The sequence below is a fragment of the Leopardus geoffroyi genome, chromosome A2, assembly GCF_018350155.1.
Source record: "Leopardus geoffroyi isolate Oge1 chromosome A2, O.geoffroyi_Oge1_pat1.0, whole genome shotgun sequence".
Lineage (NCBI taxonomy): Eukaryota > Metazoa > Chordata > Mammalia > Carnivora > Felidae > Leopardus > Leopardus geoffroyi.
In genome coordinates, this window is record NC_059331.1 from 26,511,926 (window position 1) to 26,533,257 (window position 21,332).

Consider the following 21,332-nt stretch of genomic DNA (forward strand, 5'->3'; position numbering starts at 1 on the left):
GGTGGGAAATTTTATTCATTCATTCATTCATTCATTCCTTCACTCATTTTTGTCATTCTCTGCATTTCCTGAGGGGTTTATTCATTTTTTGGCAATAAGGTTGTATTGTTTTTATACTAGGAAAAATTATATGTTAATATTAATTTATTAATATTAATTAATCAGCAAAGTAAGATGATAAATTTGTCTCAACTGTGTTAGCCAGTCTAAGTGCAACTATCCTCTCATACCAAGACAGTCCACAACTCTTCTCCACTTTAGAATCCCTCTCTGATCCCAATAATAATATTGTAATTATTAATTACAATAATAATAATGAGGAAGAGGAGGATCATGATGTCCATTTATTGGGCACACACTGCATGCCAGACATTGGCTGGTACTTCACATGTGTTCTTTCATTAGAGATGTAGATACTCTCATGTCTTTGGATTTCCTAGGAGAGCCTGAAATAGGGACTTTGTACAAGTGATTTATTGAGGGAGGGCTCTCCTAGGAGGTCTCTGTGAAGGAGTAAGGGAGGGAAGAGGATGGGGCAGGGTAAGTTCAGCAAAGATGGGGGTTCAGCTGAAGTCTAGTCTCAGTCTGACCCCACGAGGAGGTCTGGACTATACGTGGTACTACGTTGTCCTGCTTTGAGGCAAGAACCCTGGCCTTTTATTCCTCTACATTAGTTGGTCATTGGTTGTAGGACAATGGGAAGGGATAACCAGGCAGATGGGCTCAAGCTCCCAAATACCTCTGGGAGAGGCACCTTCCATCAGCCAATCGTTCTAAGAGTACAGCTGTTAGCTGCCAACGCTCACAGTACCTGGCGGCTGGGTGTGCTGGACTACTACAGGGCACCTGGGTAGAGCACTGACCTACATATTGTTATCCCCATTTTACAGATGGGGAAACAGACTCAGAGAGGTTGAATGACTTGCCCAAGGTTATTCAGTTGGTAAGAGATGGAGCCTGGTTTTGAACTCCGGTCCAAAGCTCTTGCTCTGAGCCCTGAAGCCAGACTGCTGGTAATTTCACTGCCCCACCATGGGCCCCCTCCACTGGCTCTCCGTGCCTCACATTAGCGTCTTTGCCAATAAGCAGCTCCAACCTGGGCTTTTGAAGAAAGGAGCCACAAAAAGCCTTTGTGTTTCTGCAGAGGTCCTTAAAGGTTGTATGTTGGTGGAGCTGGTTGCTAGGAGACATTTCTCAAGAAAGTTTCCTTTGGAAAATGAGCTCAGGCTTTGCCCATAGCCTCACACTATTATATCTGGGAGAGAGACATCTCAGCCTGTGTTTCCTCTATGGTATTAGCTGTGGATCCGATTCCTTCTCTAACTGGTTTTTCCAGGCCCCAGCCCAGAGTGTATCCTGGCTGAAAACAGCTCCTTGGCCAGACAAACTCAGAATCATGGAGAGAAAGAGCCCTTTGAGATGACCTGCCTGCCTGCCCTCCCCATTATGCAAATGGAGAAACTGAGGCACAGGAAGTTGAGGAGCTCACCTTGTGAGCTAGTGGCAGGGTCATGATTTGTGTCTGATTATGGCACGAGGCAGCCCCCCCGGTGTCTGAACCCTGTATGGTGAAGACAGCAGGAACTCCGTATGTGAGGACAGGGTGCATTTCTCTTCATTAATCCTTGGGTTTCAAAGCCTTCTGTGGACAAATGATTACTTTGCTCAAATGGAGATGAGCAGCTGGCATTAACTGGGCATCTACTCTATGCCAAAGCCTAGAGTAAGTAAGTGCTTTAAGGTCTTTATCTGCTAAATCTGACCTCTAGACCACCTTGGGGTTCATTTCTACTGGCTGTTTTTTCCTTGACTAGAGATCATGTTTTCCTGTTTCTTTGCATGTCTAGAAAATTTTGATGGTATACTGGATATTGTGTGTGTGTGATGTGTTATAGAGACTCTTGATTCTGTTTCCTTTTGAAGAGTGTTAAGTTTTGTTTAAGCAGACAACACAATCACTAGCTGATCCTTTTGAAATCCCATGCCCTTCATTTTATACTTGATTAAGGGAGATTCATGCAAAGCTCGAGCTGTTTCCCAAGCCTCCCTAACTTGGCAGGACTCACCTTTAAACTCTGGCCTCTGAGGATATTGAAGGATTTGGCTTTAGCTTTTGTTAGGGCAGGTCTAGAGGGGTCCTTACACTAGAGCATGGTCCTCACTGCGAGGGCACAGCCTTTCCGGTGTCTCAGCTCAAAGCCTGCAGTGAAGGTCTCTCCAATGTCTGCCAGCACTGCTTGACCGGCAGGATCTGTTTGCTCTCCACTCCCGTAACAGCTGGTCTCTGCTAAACCTTGGATGGTTTCATGCTGTGCACGCACAGCCCAGCCTTTGGGCAAGGACTTGTGGGGTGTGGGGGACCCCCACATAGACTTCTGGGGCCCTGCAGCTATGCAGCTCCTTCCTCTCCAGTCCTATGATTCCTTCTTTTTTTATTGTCTCAGTTGCCCAAACTCGAATCCCTGCCTCCTGAGCTCAGAGGGACTGTTGCATTCTGTTTAAGCTCCACTGCCCTGTGCCATGCCTGGGAGATTGTCCTAGGATGAGAGCCCAGGTGATGAGGGGCTCACCTTGTGAACCCCACTCCCTCAGAATCACAGTGTCTATTGTCCACTGCCTGCTCTCTGAAGACAGCTGCCTCTGCTTTTTAAGTGTTGTTTTTGGTGGGAGGGCTGGTCTGGCACCAGGTCCTTCATTACAGCTGGAAAGGGAAGTCTACCTCATAGCGGGACACTCTCTCTCTACGTTTGTCTTGGAACGTTTACTAGGAGCCTGAGAAAAAGGGCTAATTAGCATCATTTAATAAGCAAGGAAAGTGAGATTCAGAAGGGTGCAGTAACTTACCCCAATAGCAAAACAGGCCAAGTTACTGAAAACAGTTTGCTAGGGGCACCTGGGTGGCTCAGTCTGTTAGGCGGCTGACTCTTGGTTTCGGCTCAGGCCATGATCTCAGTTTCATGAGTTTGAGCCCCACATCAGGCTCTGTGCTGACAGTGCAGAGCCTGCTTTGTATTCTCTCTGTCTCCCTCTTTCTCTCTCTGCCCCTCCCCTACCCATGGTATCTCTGCTTCTCTCAAAATAAATAAATAAGCTTAAAAAAAAAAAAGAGTTGGCTAGATTTCAGAGCCCATATTTTGTCCTTGTACTTTCAGTGGAAAAGATAAAATAAAAACTAAATTTCACAGTTACCATCACCAAAACAGCAGCATTTTCTGAGCCAGTTCACCTATTTTCCTATATCCCATCTCTCACCATGTACCTTTATTCCTGTTTCTGCCACTGGCCCCTGTTCTGGCTGTTGTCCCCTTTCACAGGGAGGATTATAGTTGTCTTCTATGGGGCTTCCATTGTATTCTTCCTAGAACACTTTTGCTGTCTTATTCTCTTGCTCCACTGACTTCAGTGGCTCCCTATGACTCATGGCCCTTCCCAAAGTGTAGAATTGGGAACTGCACCTTAGGGAATGCTATACCTCACAGCTTTCCTCTTGGAGATTCACGGCTGGAAGTGTGAACATGAAGAGGCTCTGTAGGAAAGAAACCTGTTTAATTGGGCTTCACCCAGTCTGTTGATCCTGAAACCTTTAGCTCATCTAACCCCTATTAAAATCTTGTGGAACATATTAGAAAACTTTGGACCACAGAGTAAAGGCTAGTATTTTCTGTCTGCATTCCAGTCCTACATTTCAACCTACTCTTTCAATTTCATTTTCCATGACTTCTTGTCACAAGTCACCCTCCCCCCGTACCTATTTCCCCCTCCAGTCTTCATACCCCTCTAGCTGTAAGAATGATATAAGCCTGCAGCTGCTGGGAGTTTCCCTGGAGGGGGACTGGTCCAGCAATGAGGTCAACCAGAGGAAAGTGGAACCATGAGGAAGAGAGGGACCAGGTCCATTTAAGACCCTGGATGCAGCCTTGCCTGAAGCCATTTCTCCCAGACTTTCAGTTATAAGAACTGATGAATTATTTTTCTTTCCCTCTTGACTCCAGACTCCTGCAACCAAAAGAGCAAACAACAGCCTGAGAATCCTATGCAGGGCTCTTTCCAGAACAGCTCCTTCCTCATGCCTTAAATAACAACAATTAACCTAAGAGCCAGGTACCTCACCTGTACCAAACCTGCAAGGTGATAAAAATATCCCCAATTTACAGATGAAGAAATTGGGGCTCAGGGAGGTTGAGCCACTTGCCCAAAGTCCCACAGCTGGCAGGTGGGAGAACTGAGATTTGCCTCCTGCATCTGGAAGGAACCACCTAGTCCACAGCATGCAAACCTGGCCTGGATTCTAACTACCCAGACTCTCACGGAAGTGGCATGGGAGACACCTGGGCTTTCTGGAACGGGGCAAAGGCAAGGAAATCAGCAGTGAGACCTGGCCCCAGATCCCATTACGCCAGGGGAGATCACGTTTCCCCCATTCCGGCGCCATGAGCAGGGCAGAGAAGCGGGCAGGCAGCCACTTCCCTGGTTATTCAAGTAGAAAATTACAGGTGCCCAAAATAGCCTGGGCATTCTTTTATTTATGAATAAGCAGCAACTCTGTGAAGCTGGAATGGGGGCTTATATGTATTTCTTTCCTTTGACCACCTTCCTGAGATCTGCAGAGATCCCTAGTTCTTTCGGGGGGCTCTCTCAGGAGTTGGGGGAGCTGGCAGGATTGGGGTGGAGGTGTTTTCAGGGTACGGTGATGAAAAAAGGATAAATGAGGCCTCACCATGCAGGGGCTGGGGATGCCCCAGTCCTGAGGCTTGGGTTCCCAGAGGGTGCAGGGGATGGGATAGCAGACCTAGGTCTGTCCCAGCTATCCTCTGCTGTGTGGCCTTAGGCAAATGGCTTACCCCCTCTGGGCCTCTATTTCTTCTGTAAAATTGAATGAGTCCTAAATGCACAGAAAAGTGTATTTTCTTCTGAGCATAAAATTAATACTTGCTCATTGTAGACAATGTAGAAAGTGCAAAAAAAAAAAAAACCCAAAAAACAAAAAAAAAAACCAACCAACACAACCCCACACAAAAATGACCATTATATCCCCCATTGTCTCTCCCTAATTAAGATAATCAGGATTAACCTTTGGTATATATCCTTCCAGTCTTTCTTTCCATGCATGCATTTAAAAAACGGTTGGTAGAGCACAATACCTGAGCCACTGTGCTCTGAAAATGGAACCCTCACTTATATTACAGTCAACAAATATTCGTCAGTCAACAGACATTGTTGAGCACCGTCCTTGGCCCTGGGTGGCTTGCAGACAGCTTTACTCCAACATCCCCTACCTCCTCTTTCTGTTTGTCCAGCCCTCTGGCAACAACCCCAACCCTGGGTCCTCCCTCAGAAGCACCTGAGGGGTTGGTGAGGCGGGAAAGTCATTTTGCAGGTCTCAGACGTGGATGTGGGGCCCAAGGTGGGGCCTGCAACCTGCTGGTGCGGACATCTGTGACCTTGCCCTCCGGCAGGCCTGTGCACAGAAGGGCTGGCCTGGCCATGGCGTCTGGACCTCTGACTGTCCTCCCTGCTGCCCTCTCCCGGGGCTGTGTGTTGACTAGTTGATATGTAAAGGGTGCCTGGCACATAGTGTACAATCAATAAGTCTCAGCTGCTGATAGGACTGTTACATCATTACTATTCCTAGTGGGGTCTAGGCAGCCTGAGGCCATTCCCTCTCAGAGACTCTGGTTGGTAATGAATCTGAGGAGACAGCTGAGTCACTTGCAGGATGGAAATAACAAGAGCATTAATGACGACCGCTTCCATTTATCGGGGCAGCACCTCGCTGAATCATTCCATTTGCTGCTTACAGCCACCCGAGTAAATGAGTGTCATCAGTGCCCACGCACAGGTGAGGAAACCGAGGCTCAGAGATTTCAGTTAACTCTCCCAAGGCCACACAGCTGGCAGGTGGCAAACAGGGACTTTATGCCAGATTTGTCCTGTGCAGGATCCCTGGTCCCTGAGGCTCAGCCTGTTGGGATGAGGAAAGCCTGGTCTCTGCCCCTGGCGTGCTCACCTGCTGGTGGCAGACGCCCTGATTTGGAACTTTAAGTTCCCTGTGTTTGCTGAGGGGTAGAGGGAACTCCGGGGTCAGAGGGAGCTCCGGAGCCCAGGTCTGGCTGGGGGCTCCGGGGTCAGACGGCCTTCGTATAGATTCCTACTCTGACACCTTTGAGCTTTGTCACCTGCCTAACTTCTCCCCGCCTCAGTTTCTCACCTGGAAAGTGTGGATAATCAAAGCGTTGGCAGAGGCTGGAGCTGGATGACACGAAGCTCTTAGCACAGATGTGGGGCGTAGTAAGTGCTCAATAAATATAGTGTTAATCACTTTCTCACTGATGTTATTCCCAGGGGACTTACTGAATTTCCAAAGGCCACCTTCCTTTGCACCAGAGTGGTGGGCAGGGCTGTGGCTGGTGTAGTTCAAGGAAACCCCAGCCTCCCACCAGCACTTGGGGTTGGCTGCTTTGTGCCAGATGCTGCCCTCGGGCTGGGCTGCTGCAGACACGAGCCCCAGTGTGAGAGGAGGTGGTAGGAAAGAGGGGTTCCTGCCCAAAGGCTCCCCTTCACCCACTCTACTTCCCCCTCCCAACCTGGAATCAGCAGAATTTTGACAGCCAGCCTTGCCCTCCAGAGATGGTGCTGTTCTGAGCTACGGCGCTCTAGCAGGGCCAGCCACGATTGTGATGTTTGCCCACCCAGGATGGCTCCTTCAGCCCGCAGGCACTCTTGATTTTCTGCAGTGCGTGTTTATAGGCGGGACCCTGACACGGGCTCAGCCCAGAGAACCTTGACAACCTGACGGAGAAAAGCGGGGGAACTGCCGCTTCCGGGCTTGATTCCCGGGCTCTGGGTGGCCCACCCATGGCCCTGGGCGGTGATGTTCGGGCAAGTGTGTGGTTCAGACGGTGGGCTCTGAGGCGGCCTCCTGGGTCCGATCCCTAGGTTCACCACTGACCTACTGTGTGGCTTGGAAAGGCCCCTGACCTCTCTGAGCTGTTTCCTGTCTGTAAAATGGGGGTAACTGCAGCACCAACTCAATGGGGTTGTTGTGAGATGGTGCTGTGTAAAGTACTCGGATGGTGCCTGCCACGTGATGATTAACTAAATGGGAAATGATAATTTCCTTGAAATGAAGTTGTTGGAAACCCTGTGGTCCGAGGTGCCAAACTGCTCTGTGTGAGAATGAAGAAATCCAGGAGACAAGTCACACTGTGTGGGCTGTGTTTCCTGCAGCAGTGATTCTCGACTCTGGAAACAACTTCCCATAAGGGTCTGATGGCCACGTTCCCCCTCGCTGGAAAGTCTGTCTGTCCTCACGTACACATAGAGTTTTCCACCCAACTTCATAGAAACCCATCCAGCCGCCTAAATGTGGAATTCATCCCAGGAAAAGGACACAGGATGTGCACCAAAATATATCTATCAGGGCGTGGAAGAATAAAAGAAGAACTTAAATTCTCTCAAATCAAAGATTGTTCAAGCAGATCGTGGCATGTCTGTATCAGGGGACTACTATGTACCCACGAAGAAGGGATTGACATGAAAGGATGCCCCCCACCCCAGGGTTGAGTGCCCCAGGGCCATTACCTCCCTGTGAATGGGGGAGGGAGGGAACCGGGACGAGGCCCCGCTCTCTGGAGACCATCTCTACCCAGCCCTCCCAAGGAGCTCAGCCTCCCATGACTGTCGAATCCTCGCTCTGGGGTTGTGGAGCCTTTTGCTGGGCAGGAGGCAAAGGTAGGAAACTTTAGCCCTTACAGCTGGTCTGAGGTCTACCTGTCACACCTGCTGCACACAGCTAGCTGGCTCGGCTCCTGCTGGCGCTATGGCCCAGGGAGGCAGCCCGGAGGCTCCTGGCCGCAGCACATCAGGCTGGGGGCAGGCAGAGGGGTGCCCGCAGACCACGGTGCCAGTGGGCAGGACTGGACCCATGAAGTCACCCCAGGATGTCTCTCCCTCTCTCCACTGTTAACCTGGCTGAGACCGATGAGACATCCTTGGAAGAACTGCCACTGGAACTTTCCACTAACCTGGCTCTGGAATGACAGGATTCAGAGGAGAGGGAAGCCCATGGCCATTTCATGGCCAACTTCTTAGCTGACTGTCTGTCTGTGAGTCAGACGACACTCACAGAGAGATGTTTGTAGTGCACAGGTTAAAAATAATTCCAGTGCCTCCAGTCTGTGGGATCTGGGAGTCCTGCTTAGAATTTTTTTGCACCAATATTTATGAGTGGATTGGACTGTGATTTTCTTTTCTTTAACTGTCCTTGTTTAATTTTGATATCACAGTTATTTTATCATAGGGGCACCTGGCTGGCTCTCAGTAGAGCATGTGACTCTTGGTCTTGGGGTTGTGAGTTCGAGCCCCACGTTGGGTGTACAGAGTACTTAAAAATAAAATCTTTGAAAATAAAATGCAAAAAGTTATTTTAGGGATGTGTTCTCTCATTTTCTGCTGTTTAGAAGACAGAGTATAAAACCAAACTGATGAATTATTTTAAAGCTTAATAGAACACACCTATAAAAATGATGATCTGATGGTTTCTTTATGGGGAGATTAACCCATGGCTCAATTTCTTAAAGTGTTACTAACTACTCAGTTTGCTTATTTCTCCTTAAGCCAGTTGTTCAGCAATGGTTTCTAGATGTTTCTAGAGAGTTTAAAATTTTACAGGCGGAAAGTCAGCTGTATCATTTTCTGCCATCTTCTTCAAAGAGCCAACTTTGAGCCATACTGATCTTTGTTATCACATATTTGTTTTCCAGTTCTTTCATTTCTGCTCTAATTTTTATTTTCCAGTTACTTCTGGAAACTACTGGAACTACTTCCTGTTACTAGTTTTTTAGATTGGTTCTGCTGTTCTTTTACCAACTGCTTAACTTTGACATTTGGCTCATTAAATCTCAGCCTTCTTTTCTATCTGCTTTTAAGGTTATGAACTTCTCCTTAAATACTGGGTTATCTGTGTTTTGATATACAGTATCTTTATGACCACTGAGGTCTGAAGATTTTCTTGATCTCTTCGTTGATCAATCTAGAAGTGTTTCCTATCTTCCAAATATATTTTAGTTTCTTTTTTGTTTATTATTGTCCTTTAATTATGTTGTTGACCTATACCATGATGGGTAGGATACAGATGCTTTGGTATCCGGATTTGTTTTGTAACCTAGAATGTGGTCAACATTTGTAAATACTCCATGAGTGCTTGAAAACGTTTGATAGGTTTCTAAATATATCTTTTAAATCAAATCTGCTTAAAAAAAAAAAAAAAAGAAAGCAAAACCGTAATGAGACACTAGTATCTATCCATCAGGGTCACAAAAAATTAAAAAGCGTGAAAAGTAGAAAACATTGGCAAAGATGTGGGGTAGTTGAACACTGATACACTGTCTGTGGGCATGTAGTTTGCTGTAACCGGTCTCCTTTATCTAGAAAAGGTGTGAAGGGCGGCAGCATAGGTGACCCCAAACTATGCCACTTTGGCATAAGGATTATTTTGAGCTAGAGACACTTGAAAAACAGCAGGTACAAGAAGGGTACTCTGCCCCCACCTCATCTTCCTGAAAGCAGGAGATAAGACTCCGGTGTCAAAGATGCCTTCCCTACACCAGGAGGAAAGAAACATTTTTATCACCAGAGACGGGATGGAGCTGAGAGAAATCTATACAAACAGATCTTGTTAAGATAACCCTTGTCTTCCTTTAATCTCTCCGTATGTTTCAGTCACTTTCCCACAATTGCTATTTTTTGTTCAACTTGGTGTAGAAGCACTTGGGTCTGTGTGCTTTTGGGGGCTTTGTTTTCCAACGGGGACTCTCATGAACCTGTGAAAATCTCTAAGCTTTTCTCCTATTAACCTGTCTTAGGTTGATTTAATTCTCAGTCCTAGCCAGATACCCTAAGAGGGTAGAGGTAAAATTTGCTCCCTCGGACTTAGTGATCCCACTTCTGGGTCCACAGCTGAGGGACACATGGGTCCCCTGAGACAGAGAGAGAGAGAAAATTCACAGCAACATTAGTGTAATGGCACTTGATCACTTTGTGGAATACCAGTGCCAGTTCAAGTCCTGAACCTGTGGTTGGCAGAAACATCTCTATCGTTTTGAGATCTTGTTTTTTCTTCCTCGGCTCTGGGGCTGTTGGGGGTAGAGGGCTTCAGGGGTAGAGGATATTAGGACATCAGGAAGGGGGCTGTTGGTCTGTGGGGACATCTCCATGCTGGCATCTCAGTGTAGTCATTTGTAGATAGCATAATTTGAATTTCCGATTTGCTGGCAGCTAATGGTGAAGGCCTGTGAGAAGGATGCCTCTTCCTAATTCCTGTCAGTCAGTCATTGTGGCCTGTACTCTCTGTCTCCCTGAGCACACTGACTGCCTCAGGCCTGACGCAGCATCTGGCTCGGAGTGGTTGCTCAGGAAATATTTATGGAGTGAAGGAGTGACAGCTATGGATTCATTCATTTATTCACTCATTCACTCATACCTATCGTATATCCGACCTGCACTAGGTCCTGAGCGTCCAGAATGAGTGACAGGTAAGGTCCCTGCCCTCAGAAAGCTGACAGGCTGGTTGGGAAAGCCAGGTATGAAACAGTTAAAGAAATAACCAAAGAAGGTGATTTCAGGTGGTGGTAAGTTCTGCGGAGCTCCTACAAGACTGGAGACAAAGATGGGGGTACTTAGCTAGGACGGGGGGTGGGGGGCTGGGGAAGGCCTCTCTGAGCTGAGCCCTGCACAGGCCAGCCCTGGGGAGAGCCAGGGAAGAGTGCACCAGGAAGGAGGAACAGCAGAGGCAACGGCTCTGAGGTGGGGAAGAGCTTGGTGGGTCGGAGAAACACACAGAGTCCGGCATGGCTGGATTAGAGTGAGTGAGAGCCAGTGTCACAGGAGGCCACAGAGGGGGCCACATGGGGGTCAGAGAGGGCCTGGTGGTTGTGGATTTCCATGTATCTGCTTTCCAAGGGTTTTACCCAGGAGAAGGGAGGACTAGGCCTGGAATCAAAATGACATGTGGGAAGTCACCCCACTGGACAGGAGCTAAAGGGACCTGAGGCCCCAGGAGAGCCGCTGGCAGAGGATGGATGGGTTCCAGCTATGCTAATGTATAACTTTAGATGCGTAAGAAGAGTAGAGGTCCAGTGGGGTGAGGTTCACAGTTATGGGTTGCATTGTGTCCCCCCAAAGAGATATGTTGAAATCCTAGCCCCTGTACCTGTGGAGGTCACCTTAGTTAGAAGTAGGGTCTTTGAAGACGTAATCAAGTTAAAACAAGGTCATTAGGGTGGGCACTAAGCGAGTATGACTAGTGTCCTTATAAGCAGAGGAGACGAGACACAGACAGACAGGAGAATGCCACGTAATAGTGGCGGTGGCGGAGACTGGAGTGATGTATTTACAAGCCACAGAGCAACAAGGGTGGCTCGCAGCACCAGAACTAAGAGAAAGGCAAACAACAGATTCTCCCCTAGAGGCTTATGGGATCACAGTCCTGCCAACAGCTTGACTTCAGGCTTCTAGGCTCTGGAACAAATTTCTGTTGTTTTCAGCCACCTAATTTATGGTAGGTAGGTGGTCGGGGCGGCCCTAGGAAACGAATATGTCCCTCCACGGTCCCCGGTTGTGACCACAGCGTCACCATGGGCCCTTCACAAACTGACTGCTTTGGGGCCTGCTGATGGCAGGATTCTCCATGAACATCTGCCACATTGTATACCCCAATATGACCCCGAAGTGTTCCCAAGAGCTCAGGTGCATAAGGAAAAACTCTTGGGTGGGTCCCCCACACAGCATCTCCATCTGGTTTCTGGCCGAGTTCTGCAGGTTCTGGGTATGACATCCCTTGTGGGACACCCCATGCCCTATCCTAAGCTTCCATGGGAGCAAGATGTCGCTAAGACCAAGCCAGGCTCTCCCGGCTTCCCTGGGGCACCTTGCTGTTTTCTTTGGTCTTGTCTTAGATTTTAGATGACAGAAGGAAAGTTCCAGCTCCTTGCCCTTTCCCTACCCCCCAGGCCCTGAGATCTGATCGCTCACTTAAACAAAGCCCCTCGTTCATGTCAGCTTAGGAGACACAATGTTCTGAAAGCAGATCCCTGGGGCCCAGGGAGGGAGCTGCCTTTTTGGATTCCTGCCTTCTCAAAAGCCGGCTTTTGATTTGGCCCCTCCTGCCCCACCTCCAAGCCCTTTCATGAAGGAAATTAAATTCTTCTGAACTTTAAGGTCGCTCTTCAACCCAGCTCCCAGTGGGACTGGAGCCACCACCAGCTAGTAACTCTACCCAACAAGGTGAAGATTTACTCTGGCTTTTGAGCGTCACGGTTTCATCCAGATACTTGAAAAACAAGTCAATGAGCCGTGGAGCCAGAGGCATCTGGGTTCAAGGCCTGGTTCTGGCAGTTAATGGCTGTGTGGTCTTGAGCAGTGAGCTCAACCTCTCTGAGTCTGGGTTTTTACCTTGGTGAAGTGGGGACATACATAGGTATGTGGCTGGGTTTGTAGTGAGGATTCTGTGGGAGTTCAATGACTGGAAAGCATCATATTTTTACCTTCAAGAGATGCCCATTTTACAGATGAGAAGGAAGGAGGTCTGAGAGGCCTGGTGACCCCTGAGACTGCTGAAGCATGTGGAGTGGATTCAGTTCAGCTTATGGGTGTAGGCCAGGGTTGGCTGTGCTGTGCAAGGTCTCTGCAAACCTTTGGCTTCTGGAGCGTGTGGGAGGAGCCTAAGGCCATCTTGCATTAATATGACTTCCTCTGACCCCTTCAGGGCTGTGAAATGGGGGAGACAACCCAGGCCGGCCTGCAGAGAGGGGCTATTGCCATCATGTACGTGGGGTCCTGGCACTGCATCCTTTGGGGGATGCGTGTTCTCACCTCCCCGCTTCTCCCTGCCTCATTTTGCCCCCTAAAGCAGTGAGTTGCACAGCTACCAACCCTGCATTGACAAGGGAGCAGTGTGGAAGCCCATAAAGGGAGACCATCTCGTCCAGGGTGGCTCAGGGCCTTGAGGTGAAGGTTTTTGCTTGCTGGTGGATGAAAATTGGATTAAGAGGATGTGAGTGATGTAAGGAAGGAATGAAAATAATGTCCTGCCCTCTACTGTCCTGGAAGGGTTTGCCCCTCATGGTCTGAGCATGAGGTGAAGCCTGCCATCTTGGTTCCTTCTCCTCTTTTCCTGTCTAGGGGCATTAAAACACATGGGAGTGGAAAAGAGGCCCAGAGGGGCACTCAGAGGGTGTGGGGAGCAGAGGGGCAGAGGCTGGGGAGAACAGGCTTGGGGTCTGCTCATTCGGCTCCCAGCAGACTTTCTCTTGGTGATTTTCATCTCTTGTGTCTTTGTCTCTCTTTCTCCCTCTCTATCTCTCTTTCTCTTGCTTTGTTCTCAGCTGTTTTGAATACTTGAGCAAAAGAAAGGAGAGAAAAAAAAAATATTCTCCTTGATCAAAGAGGCTGAGGAAGATCCATAGTTGGTTTTTGTGGGGAGGGTGTTACTATAAGGAAGTAGAGGGGTAGGTGGGGCAGTGGTGAGTTAGGGCGTCACTTGACCCAGGCCCATGGCAGGTCCCAACCCCAGAATCAGGGGTCAGGGCACTATGCTAGGCTCAGGAAGAGTGGCTGCAAACCAGAAGATTCTTTCAGTTCCTGGATGCACCATGCCTCTTATACCTCTAGGCCTTGGCAGGTCCTACTGTGTCCCTGGACATCTCTCCTGGCTCCCAGACCTGCTTATCCCTTCTTCATTCTTTGGATCACAGCTTGGGCCTCTGGGAGCTTCCCTGGCCTCTTCTTGCTTTGTGGACCTCCTTCTGTGCCCCAGCTCCTCTGTGTTTCCCTTATCGGGCACCCAGTACCTGCTCTGTCATCACCACTGACTTATTTCTCTCTTGCTGGGCTGTGCAGGGACAGGGCCAGAGTCTTATTCACTGGTCTGTCTCTGGCGCCTGGGATCCTGGTACCCAGTGGTGCCCAGTCAGTGCTTGTTGGATGAATGGTGAAAAAAATGGTTGGATGAATGGTGAAAAATCCCAATGAGGGATTTTGCATTTGGCCAGGAAGTTGTGCAGGTGGAAAATCTGTGTGTGTGTGTGGGGGGGGGGGGTGCAGCTGAAGGCAAGGTGGTGAATGTGGGAATTTGGGTCAGAGTCTTAAAGCTCCTGGAAGGTAAGAAGGGGATGTGTGGGAGAAATTGAGGGACTCAGTCTATGTCCTTCCTCTCAGCCTGAGTTCTGTGTGGATCCTTCCATGAATTTGGCCTTCAGCCCCACCATGGAGTTACCCCCATGGAGACCCAGCCGCCATCTCTCTCTCTCTCTCTCTCTCTCTCTGTCTCCCTTCCTCAATCTATTGGGTACATATTATCTGCTAGGTGCTGGGGACACAACTGTGAGCCACAAAGTCAAACACAATCTCCCTCCTTGGGGAAATCACAGAACTAAATCCGAGATTACAGCTTGATCAGTGTGGTGGGGAGAGCGTGGGGAGCATAATGGGATTTGCCCTAGTCTGGGGAACGCAGGGGGAGTGGTGGTGCCATGGGGTGTCTGAGGGAGCTTTACCCCCTTCTAATCTCTCTGGCCCCTTCCCAGCACCGCTGGTGATCCTCCAGGCTTAGCGAAACCTGCAGCCTGTTCATGCGGATACGGCTCTGAGACAGGCTTGCTCTGCCGTCCTCGTCTTAGCCTCTGGCCCTGCATAGACATTAGAGATCCACTTGGGCCAGGCTTCCGAGGAGAAGTGTCAGCTGAGCTGGCATCTTCCTTTCTTTCTCCTTCAATGTCTTTCCTCCATAAGCTGGGCTTCCTGCCATAAGGATGGACAGGAGAAGTTTTAGTCTTGGAAGAGGTGATTGCAGGACTGTAAGTGATGGCACTGTGCAATCACAAAGCAGCATTCTTTCCTCTGGGCAGACCTAGCCAACACCTGGGTACCAGGATCTGCTGGTAGAGAGTGGACTGGATTCCACCCCTGCTCACCCATCCACTCATTGCTTTTGTGCATTGCCCAGCCTGTGCATCTGTTCGAGGCAGCCCGGGGCATTCAGCTTCTGAATTCCATCTTGGCTTGGGGAAGCCAAGGGCAGAGGAGGAGGAAAGCCCCATAGGGAGGCCTCAGGGAACAGGAAAACTGCCCTTTCCCTGCCTCCAAAGGTCACTGTGCCTACTTTCAAATGCCCCTTTCAGTTGTTGCCAGTACATAGCCCTACAGCTCCCAGACCTGGCCCTGTGTCCTTGGGCTTTCCCAGGGAAGAAATTTCAGCTCCAACTTTTTCAAGGGTCCCAGGCGAGGCTATTCTGAGAGTAGAAGATGAGGTGGAGAGGACAGTTCACAGTGGAGGGGAGCACGGGGTGCTTACCGGTTTGCTCAGGCTGGGAAGGAAAACATTCAGGGGCTTTCAGATCCAGGGGGTGAACAGATGGAGTAAAAGGGGGAGCCTGGACCTGAATGACAAAGTCCAGGGTTTGGCAAGCTGCTCACAATGGCAGCATTTGTGCTAGTGCCTAATCCCAGAGCCCCCAGGAGTGTGCCCTGCATGCCCAGATGAAGCCCCAGCTCCCATCAGGGAAGCGGTCAGAGGCGGTGGGCAGGGGTGGGGGGGGTGGGGGGGCGCATGGCATGGCATGGGCAGCAGGCAGTGAGAGCCTTCTAACGAGGTCCTCCGGCCCCACTGAGCGGCGCCGGGGAGAGGAGCCATCCATCATCGGTGGGGATAATTGTTCAGGGAGCCAGTGGGGCCCGGCCAGATGTGCGCCTTTCGGACTCCATAAGAACGAACACTCCCTTTCAGGCCATTTATCAAATTTAGCTGGATCTCTCCTCTTTTATTCCTTTTGTTTCAGTCAAGGAAACTTCCTTCTAATGAAGACGAATACAAAGCGACGAGTGACTTGGCAAATATCAACAGAGTCAGAATGTAGGATTTGTTCAGTGAAAAACCTGGGTGGTGCTGAGTTTGGAGACATGTCTTGCAGCATGCTGAGTGTTGAGGGCTTCAAGGGGTTCCACTGTGGGTCTGGGGGCACAGCCAGCCCCCTCTCTGCTGAAGCTCCACCTTCAGCTTCCAGAGCAAGGGTACCATTGTGTGCCACCGTTTCTGACACCGACTCTGTGCCAGGCACCTCTGCTCATCCTAGTGTGGAAGGGGAAATCATGATCCCATTTAGCAGATGAGAAGACTGAGGCTCGGAGAGGTTAAGCAGGTGGCCCTGACAGGGGTCCCAGGTGGGATTCGAACCCTGTTCTTCCTGCTCCAGAGCCCACCTTCACACACGCCAGCAGTGGGGTTCAGTGGTCAAGGCTCCTTAGACTGCCTGCTTCAAATCTCGACTCCACTGCTTACTGGCTGGGTGACCTCGAGCCTCTCATTTAATCTCCTTTAATCTCTCTGTGCCTCTGATTGTTTGGGTAATGAACGTATCCACCTCAAAGAGCTGTGGGCATACTGAATGAGAGAATCTTTGCCGAAGCGCAATGCACATGGGCTGTTATGAGTAACGTTTTCTTTTTAGTATCAGGGTATCATTTAGTATCTGTATTTAGCATTGGGCGCTTTAAGGGTAGAAGTAGGATCATGCCTGGGTGCTGGACTTGTGTGGGGACTGCCTGTAAGAGCCTGTGGGCCTGTGCCCTTCCTGGGGGAGGGGCACTGGCTGCTGAGTGGAGGCTGAGGACGGAGTGCCCAGACCCCGGTCATCTGGTGTCTGAGGGCCGTGAGAGTTGCTGTGAGGGCAGGTATGCCTTTCCCTCCTTGGCCCAGCTCCCGGCACAGGTGCCCAGTTGATGGGTGTTTATGGGAGGCTGGGCTGGGAGCCAATGAAGATGTGGCAGACAGTTACATACCAGGAGAGAGTGCTCTAAGTGGGAAGGGGTCGTCTCCAAGGGGCGGCTCGGTCCTGCCCTGCATGGTGCGGGGGAAGGAGACCCACTGCCTTCCTGTGTGCTTCTGGGGCTGGGCCCGGAGCTGCCAGGCCTTGTGGAAATGGTCTGACCCTGGCTGCATGGCCCTGGCAAGTCCTCCCGCTCTCTCAGCCTCAGTCTTCCCAGCTGTACAATGGGAAGAGGCTTGGAGCACATCACCAGGGGTTTTCCAGAGCTGTTATTTTATAACTGTGAGTAAGCCACTAGCGTGGGAGGGGTCTGAGAAGCCCCCAGGGACAGCAGGGTGACCTTTATAGGACAGGCCAGTGGGTGCTGGACATCATGTTCTGCACGGCTGGGCCTGTCATAGATGTCCCACAGAGGCAGCTGGGCTGTTTGCCTCCAGAAATGGAGACAGAAGTAGGCATATGGGGGGTTTGGTGGGGTGATCCATGGTTGGGGGAGCCCCACAAAGGGCCTGGCCTGGGCATGCTCATAACCTATGCTCCAGGCCGGCTCTACCACTGACCAGCTGGGGGAAGTTATGTTTGCTCATGACTCAGTTTTTTCATCTGCTGTTGGGTGTGATATTAATGCCCTCATTGGCTCAAAGGGAGGACACAGGTGTGAGAGGATCAAACGCAGAGAAGAGACAACATTGACTGAGCACCTATTTTGTCCCAGGCATGATATCATTTAGGTTTTATGACAATGTGAGAAGGATTATTATCTTTAGTTTATCGAGGCAGAATCTAAGGCTCAGAGAAGTGTATTGTCTTGTCCAAGGTCATAGAGCACGCGGAGGAACTGACTGAGGTCTGTCCGACCCCAAAGCCCATGTTCCCAATCAATATGCTCTTGCTGCCTTCTCCCGGGAAGGCCTTTTCCCTGCAGGGCCGGAGAAGGAGCTGGGCTCAGGGTAGGCATGGCTTTCAATGTGGGGGCTAGTCCTGGCTGACTGGTGGGGGAGTCCTGGGATGCTGTGCTGAGGGGGATTTTGAGGCTGTCTACACTTAGTGGGAAAGGGTACAGGGATCCATTGGTGATGTCTGTCATGGGTGGGGGAAGAGAGGATGGCAATACGTGAGCTGTATTTGCCGTTGCTGCACGAGACCTTGTCAGGGTCTTTTCTAGGCCTGGAAAGCTATTCTCCAAGGTGACTCTCAGCACAGGTAAGATCTAGAGGCTGAGCTCATTCCCCCTTGGGAAAGGAGAGGAGCTGGAAGACTGTTTCTGAAAGAGGGGATGGGTGGGGCCAGAGCGCATAGCGTGGCCGGGCTGGGACAGCCGCTCTGGGCTGCTCAGATAATCTACCTGTCCTAACTGCGGGCTGGCTCAAGGGAACACTGCGGGAGGGAGAAGGGACAGCCACAGACATCAACCTTGTAGGATAATGCTGCTGGGGGTGCTGAGGGGCGGCAGGAGCTCCCAGGTCTGACTGCTTCTGAAGCGAAGGAGGTGGGAAGCAGAGGCTGGCACTAGGAGGCCCCAGGGGGTTATCTAACCCAACACTCATTTTCCAGATGGGGAAACTGAGGTCCAGAAATGCTTCCTCCATCAGGTCCGTGATGTGTTTTACTTTAAATTTGAAAAATGTGGCATGGGCTGGGTTGGCAGAAAATTTGGAGCCAAGCACAACCATGAGCTGTTTGAGGATTAGAGCCCCTCTTTACTGGGCCCTCTGGGTGTTAGGCAGTGTGCTAAGCACTTTATAGGTATCAGGTCATGGAACCTCCCAGGAGGTGGGGACTGGCCCTACTTTACAGGTGAGGAGCTGAGATCCAGAGGGGTGCAGCTCCTTGGCGCAGTGGGTAGATGGGGGAGCTGGGACTGGGCTGCCTGACCACACCATTGCGATCACTGTCCTGGACAACCTGGGCTGAAAGCATGCAGGAGAATCCCCAGGGAGCCCTGCCTCCCCTTCTCCTCCATCCAGGAGGTCTGGGCCGGCCCCAAGAAGGCTTGTGGAACAAGCCCCCTCCCACGCCCCATCTCTAATGCAGACACAGGGGGTATATCGACCACATTTTCAGAAACGCATAGGCTATGCTGTCTACAGATCCCCTACTGGGAGCTCAGATGTAGAAGGTGATGCATAATAATATGAAGAGAATTCTATAATAATATATAATAATAATAATATATAATATAATATAATAAATATATATGTATATATGTATAATTCATTTAATTCATTTAATATTTCACTGAGGTAGTGACTATTGTCCCCATGGGGAAGTGAGTTACAGAAAGCTTTGATACCTTGCCCACAGACACTCCCCTGGTGCATGGGGAGGGGTGGCCACAGAGCCTGTATGTAGGAAAGCAGAGAGGCATATGTATAAGACCAGAGAGCCCGTGAGATTGGGCAGCCCCAGGTCTGTTCCAGAGATGGAGAGATCAGATGGCTTTGTCTTAAGCCCCAGCCAGGTTTCTAGATGCAAATCTTGGCTGTGAGCTCAGGGAGGGATGCCGGGGGGCAGTGGCTGGGTGAGGCCCCCCAGAGCCGATGGGTAGGTGGGTGAGGGCTCCCACTTGGTAAATGCAGTCTCCCTCCCCACGTTCAGGGACCCAACAGGACCCTCAGGGGCTCTTACCTTCTTCCCTTGGACTGTTCCCATGGCACAAAGTAGGCACCAGGCCTGGGTGGGCCTCGGGGGCCAGGCTGGGGGTCCTCCCTGCTGATGTTGATCTCAGGAGCCGGGGCCCAAGGGGTTCCCCGGGCCAGGGCCCCCTGTCCTCTCGCGGCTCATTCTCCTCAGGCACAAAGGAGGCTTTCACAGCTGTTCCTAAGCCCAGAGCTCCTCAGACAGGCTTAGAGTGATTGATCCTGTCAGAGGCGCATGGTGTCCGCATGTGGCCCACACGTCCTGTGGTCCCTGTAGCTCCTCACTTCCTGCACCCCTGCCTCTCTCAGAAAGGGAAACTGAGGCATCCAGGGTTGGGGGGAGAAGCAAAGCAGTCCTCTCACCATGCAGCCGGCAGCTTGGGTGCGGCGGGTGACCTCTGGCTGGCCTAGCAGGCAGGACTTGGCCTTCTTGCCAGGCCGGGCACCAATCCGCAGACAGGGCCCAGACAGTGGAGACTGTGTGGGACAGCTGGGGCATGGGGCTCAGGGCAGGCTTGTGTGGGCACGTAAACCTCGGGCTGGACAGCCCCATTAAGAAGACACTTGGGGGCAAGGGCTGTCCCAGAGCAGAGACTCTGAGAGCAGAGCACTTCATTCAACAGGACAGTTATCCAGGCGGGGAGGGGAGGGGGGAGGGCTGGTCTGGGCTCAGGCCAGGAAAATATCTGGAGGCTGGATTCCAGGCCCAAGGCCAAGTTCTCCAAGTTACCCCAGCAGTCACCCTCCTCACTTGCTACCACCTTCCTTTTTATCGCCAGCATGGGGTGAGGTTAAGGCCAGAATCACTTTGGGTTTCCGTCCTAGCTCGCTCTTCACAGTTGTGTGACCCAAGGGGGCATGATTTGACCTCTGGGAACCTCAGTTTCTTCATCTGTGTGTGTGTGTGTGTGTGTGTGTTCCTATAATCACACTGCACAGTGTTGCTCTGAGGGCCAAAAGAGGTAGGTGTGTACAGCCAAAGCCATTGTTCTGTTAAAACAAATCAGATGATGTCATTCCCTGTTTTATCGTCTCCCACTTGACCGAAGAAGGATATCAACTGCCCCACCCCATGGGGCAGTAAGGATGAAATCTGGTGACTTGTGTAAAGCTCCAAGCAGAGGATGTGGACAATAGCAATTCTCCAGAGAAGTTTGGTGCTGCTGTTATAATGCTGTTAATAACGCTGATGATAAAATCACTGCCTATTGGCAAGTCCCAGGTAACCAGTTTGATTAAGCCTAACACCCTTTCTTAAGAGGTGGCTGGGCAGGGAAAACCTTGCCACCCTCACTTTGCTCTAGTATGGTGCCTCACTGGGAAGTGGTGATGACTTATGACACAGATGATTTATGAAATGGTAGTTGGCAGTGAAGGCTCAAGGATTAGGCATTCTAGACCCAGCTTTGCCCACAGAATGAAATTCCCCGTGGCCTAAAGTTCTGATCTATCAAGTTTTTCTTGCTTCTTGGACATCATTTCCCATTTCCTTTTCTCCCTGACAATTCCTGGATCATACCACCTTTCTCCTCACCCCAGGACCTTTGCACTGGTTCTCTCTGCCTGGAATGTTTCCCATCTCTCTCCCTCAACTCCATTTTTTAATCCTGCATAATTCTTTTCTTTTTATTCAACAGACTCAATTATCTCCTCCTCAGATAAGCCTTCCCTGACCCTCAATGCAAACTAGCTTCCTGGGTTCTCTGTTTATTATTTTTTCATTGTTCAGCTCCTGCACCTGAATGGCAGTTCCACAAAGCCTGGGACCTGGTCTGTCTTGTTTATTAGTTCACCTCCTGGGTCTAAAATAGAGCTTGGCACATTGCAGTCACTCAATAAATATTGGAGGAGTGGGTGAATAAATGATGGAGGA

At 50.3% G+C, this 21,332-nt stretch overlaps 1 protein-coding gene and 1 long non-coding RNA gene across 3 annotated transcripts in view; one reads left to right on the forward strand and one right to left on the reverse strand.

Moving 5' to 3' along the window:
* FAM107A (family with sequence similarity 107 member A) overlaps window positions 1-19,855 on the reverse strand; it is a 54,277-nt gene extending 34,422 nt beyond the window's left edge. The window contains exon 1 of the mRNA XM_045493395.1: window positions 19,449-19,855. Within this exon, the coding sequence (XP_045349351.1) occupies window positions 19,449-19,472 (24 nt within the window). The 5' untranslated portion in view covers window positions 19,473-19,855. The remainder of the gene's footprint in view (window positions 1-19,448) is intronic.
* Window positions 1-21,332, forward strand: part of LOC123605805 — a 114,669-nt gene that overhangs the window by 75,109 nt on the left and 18,228 nt on the right. The gene's annotated exons all lie outside the window — the stretch shown is intronic.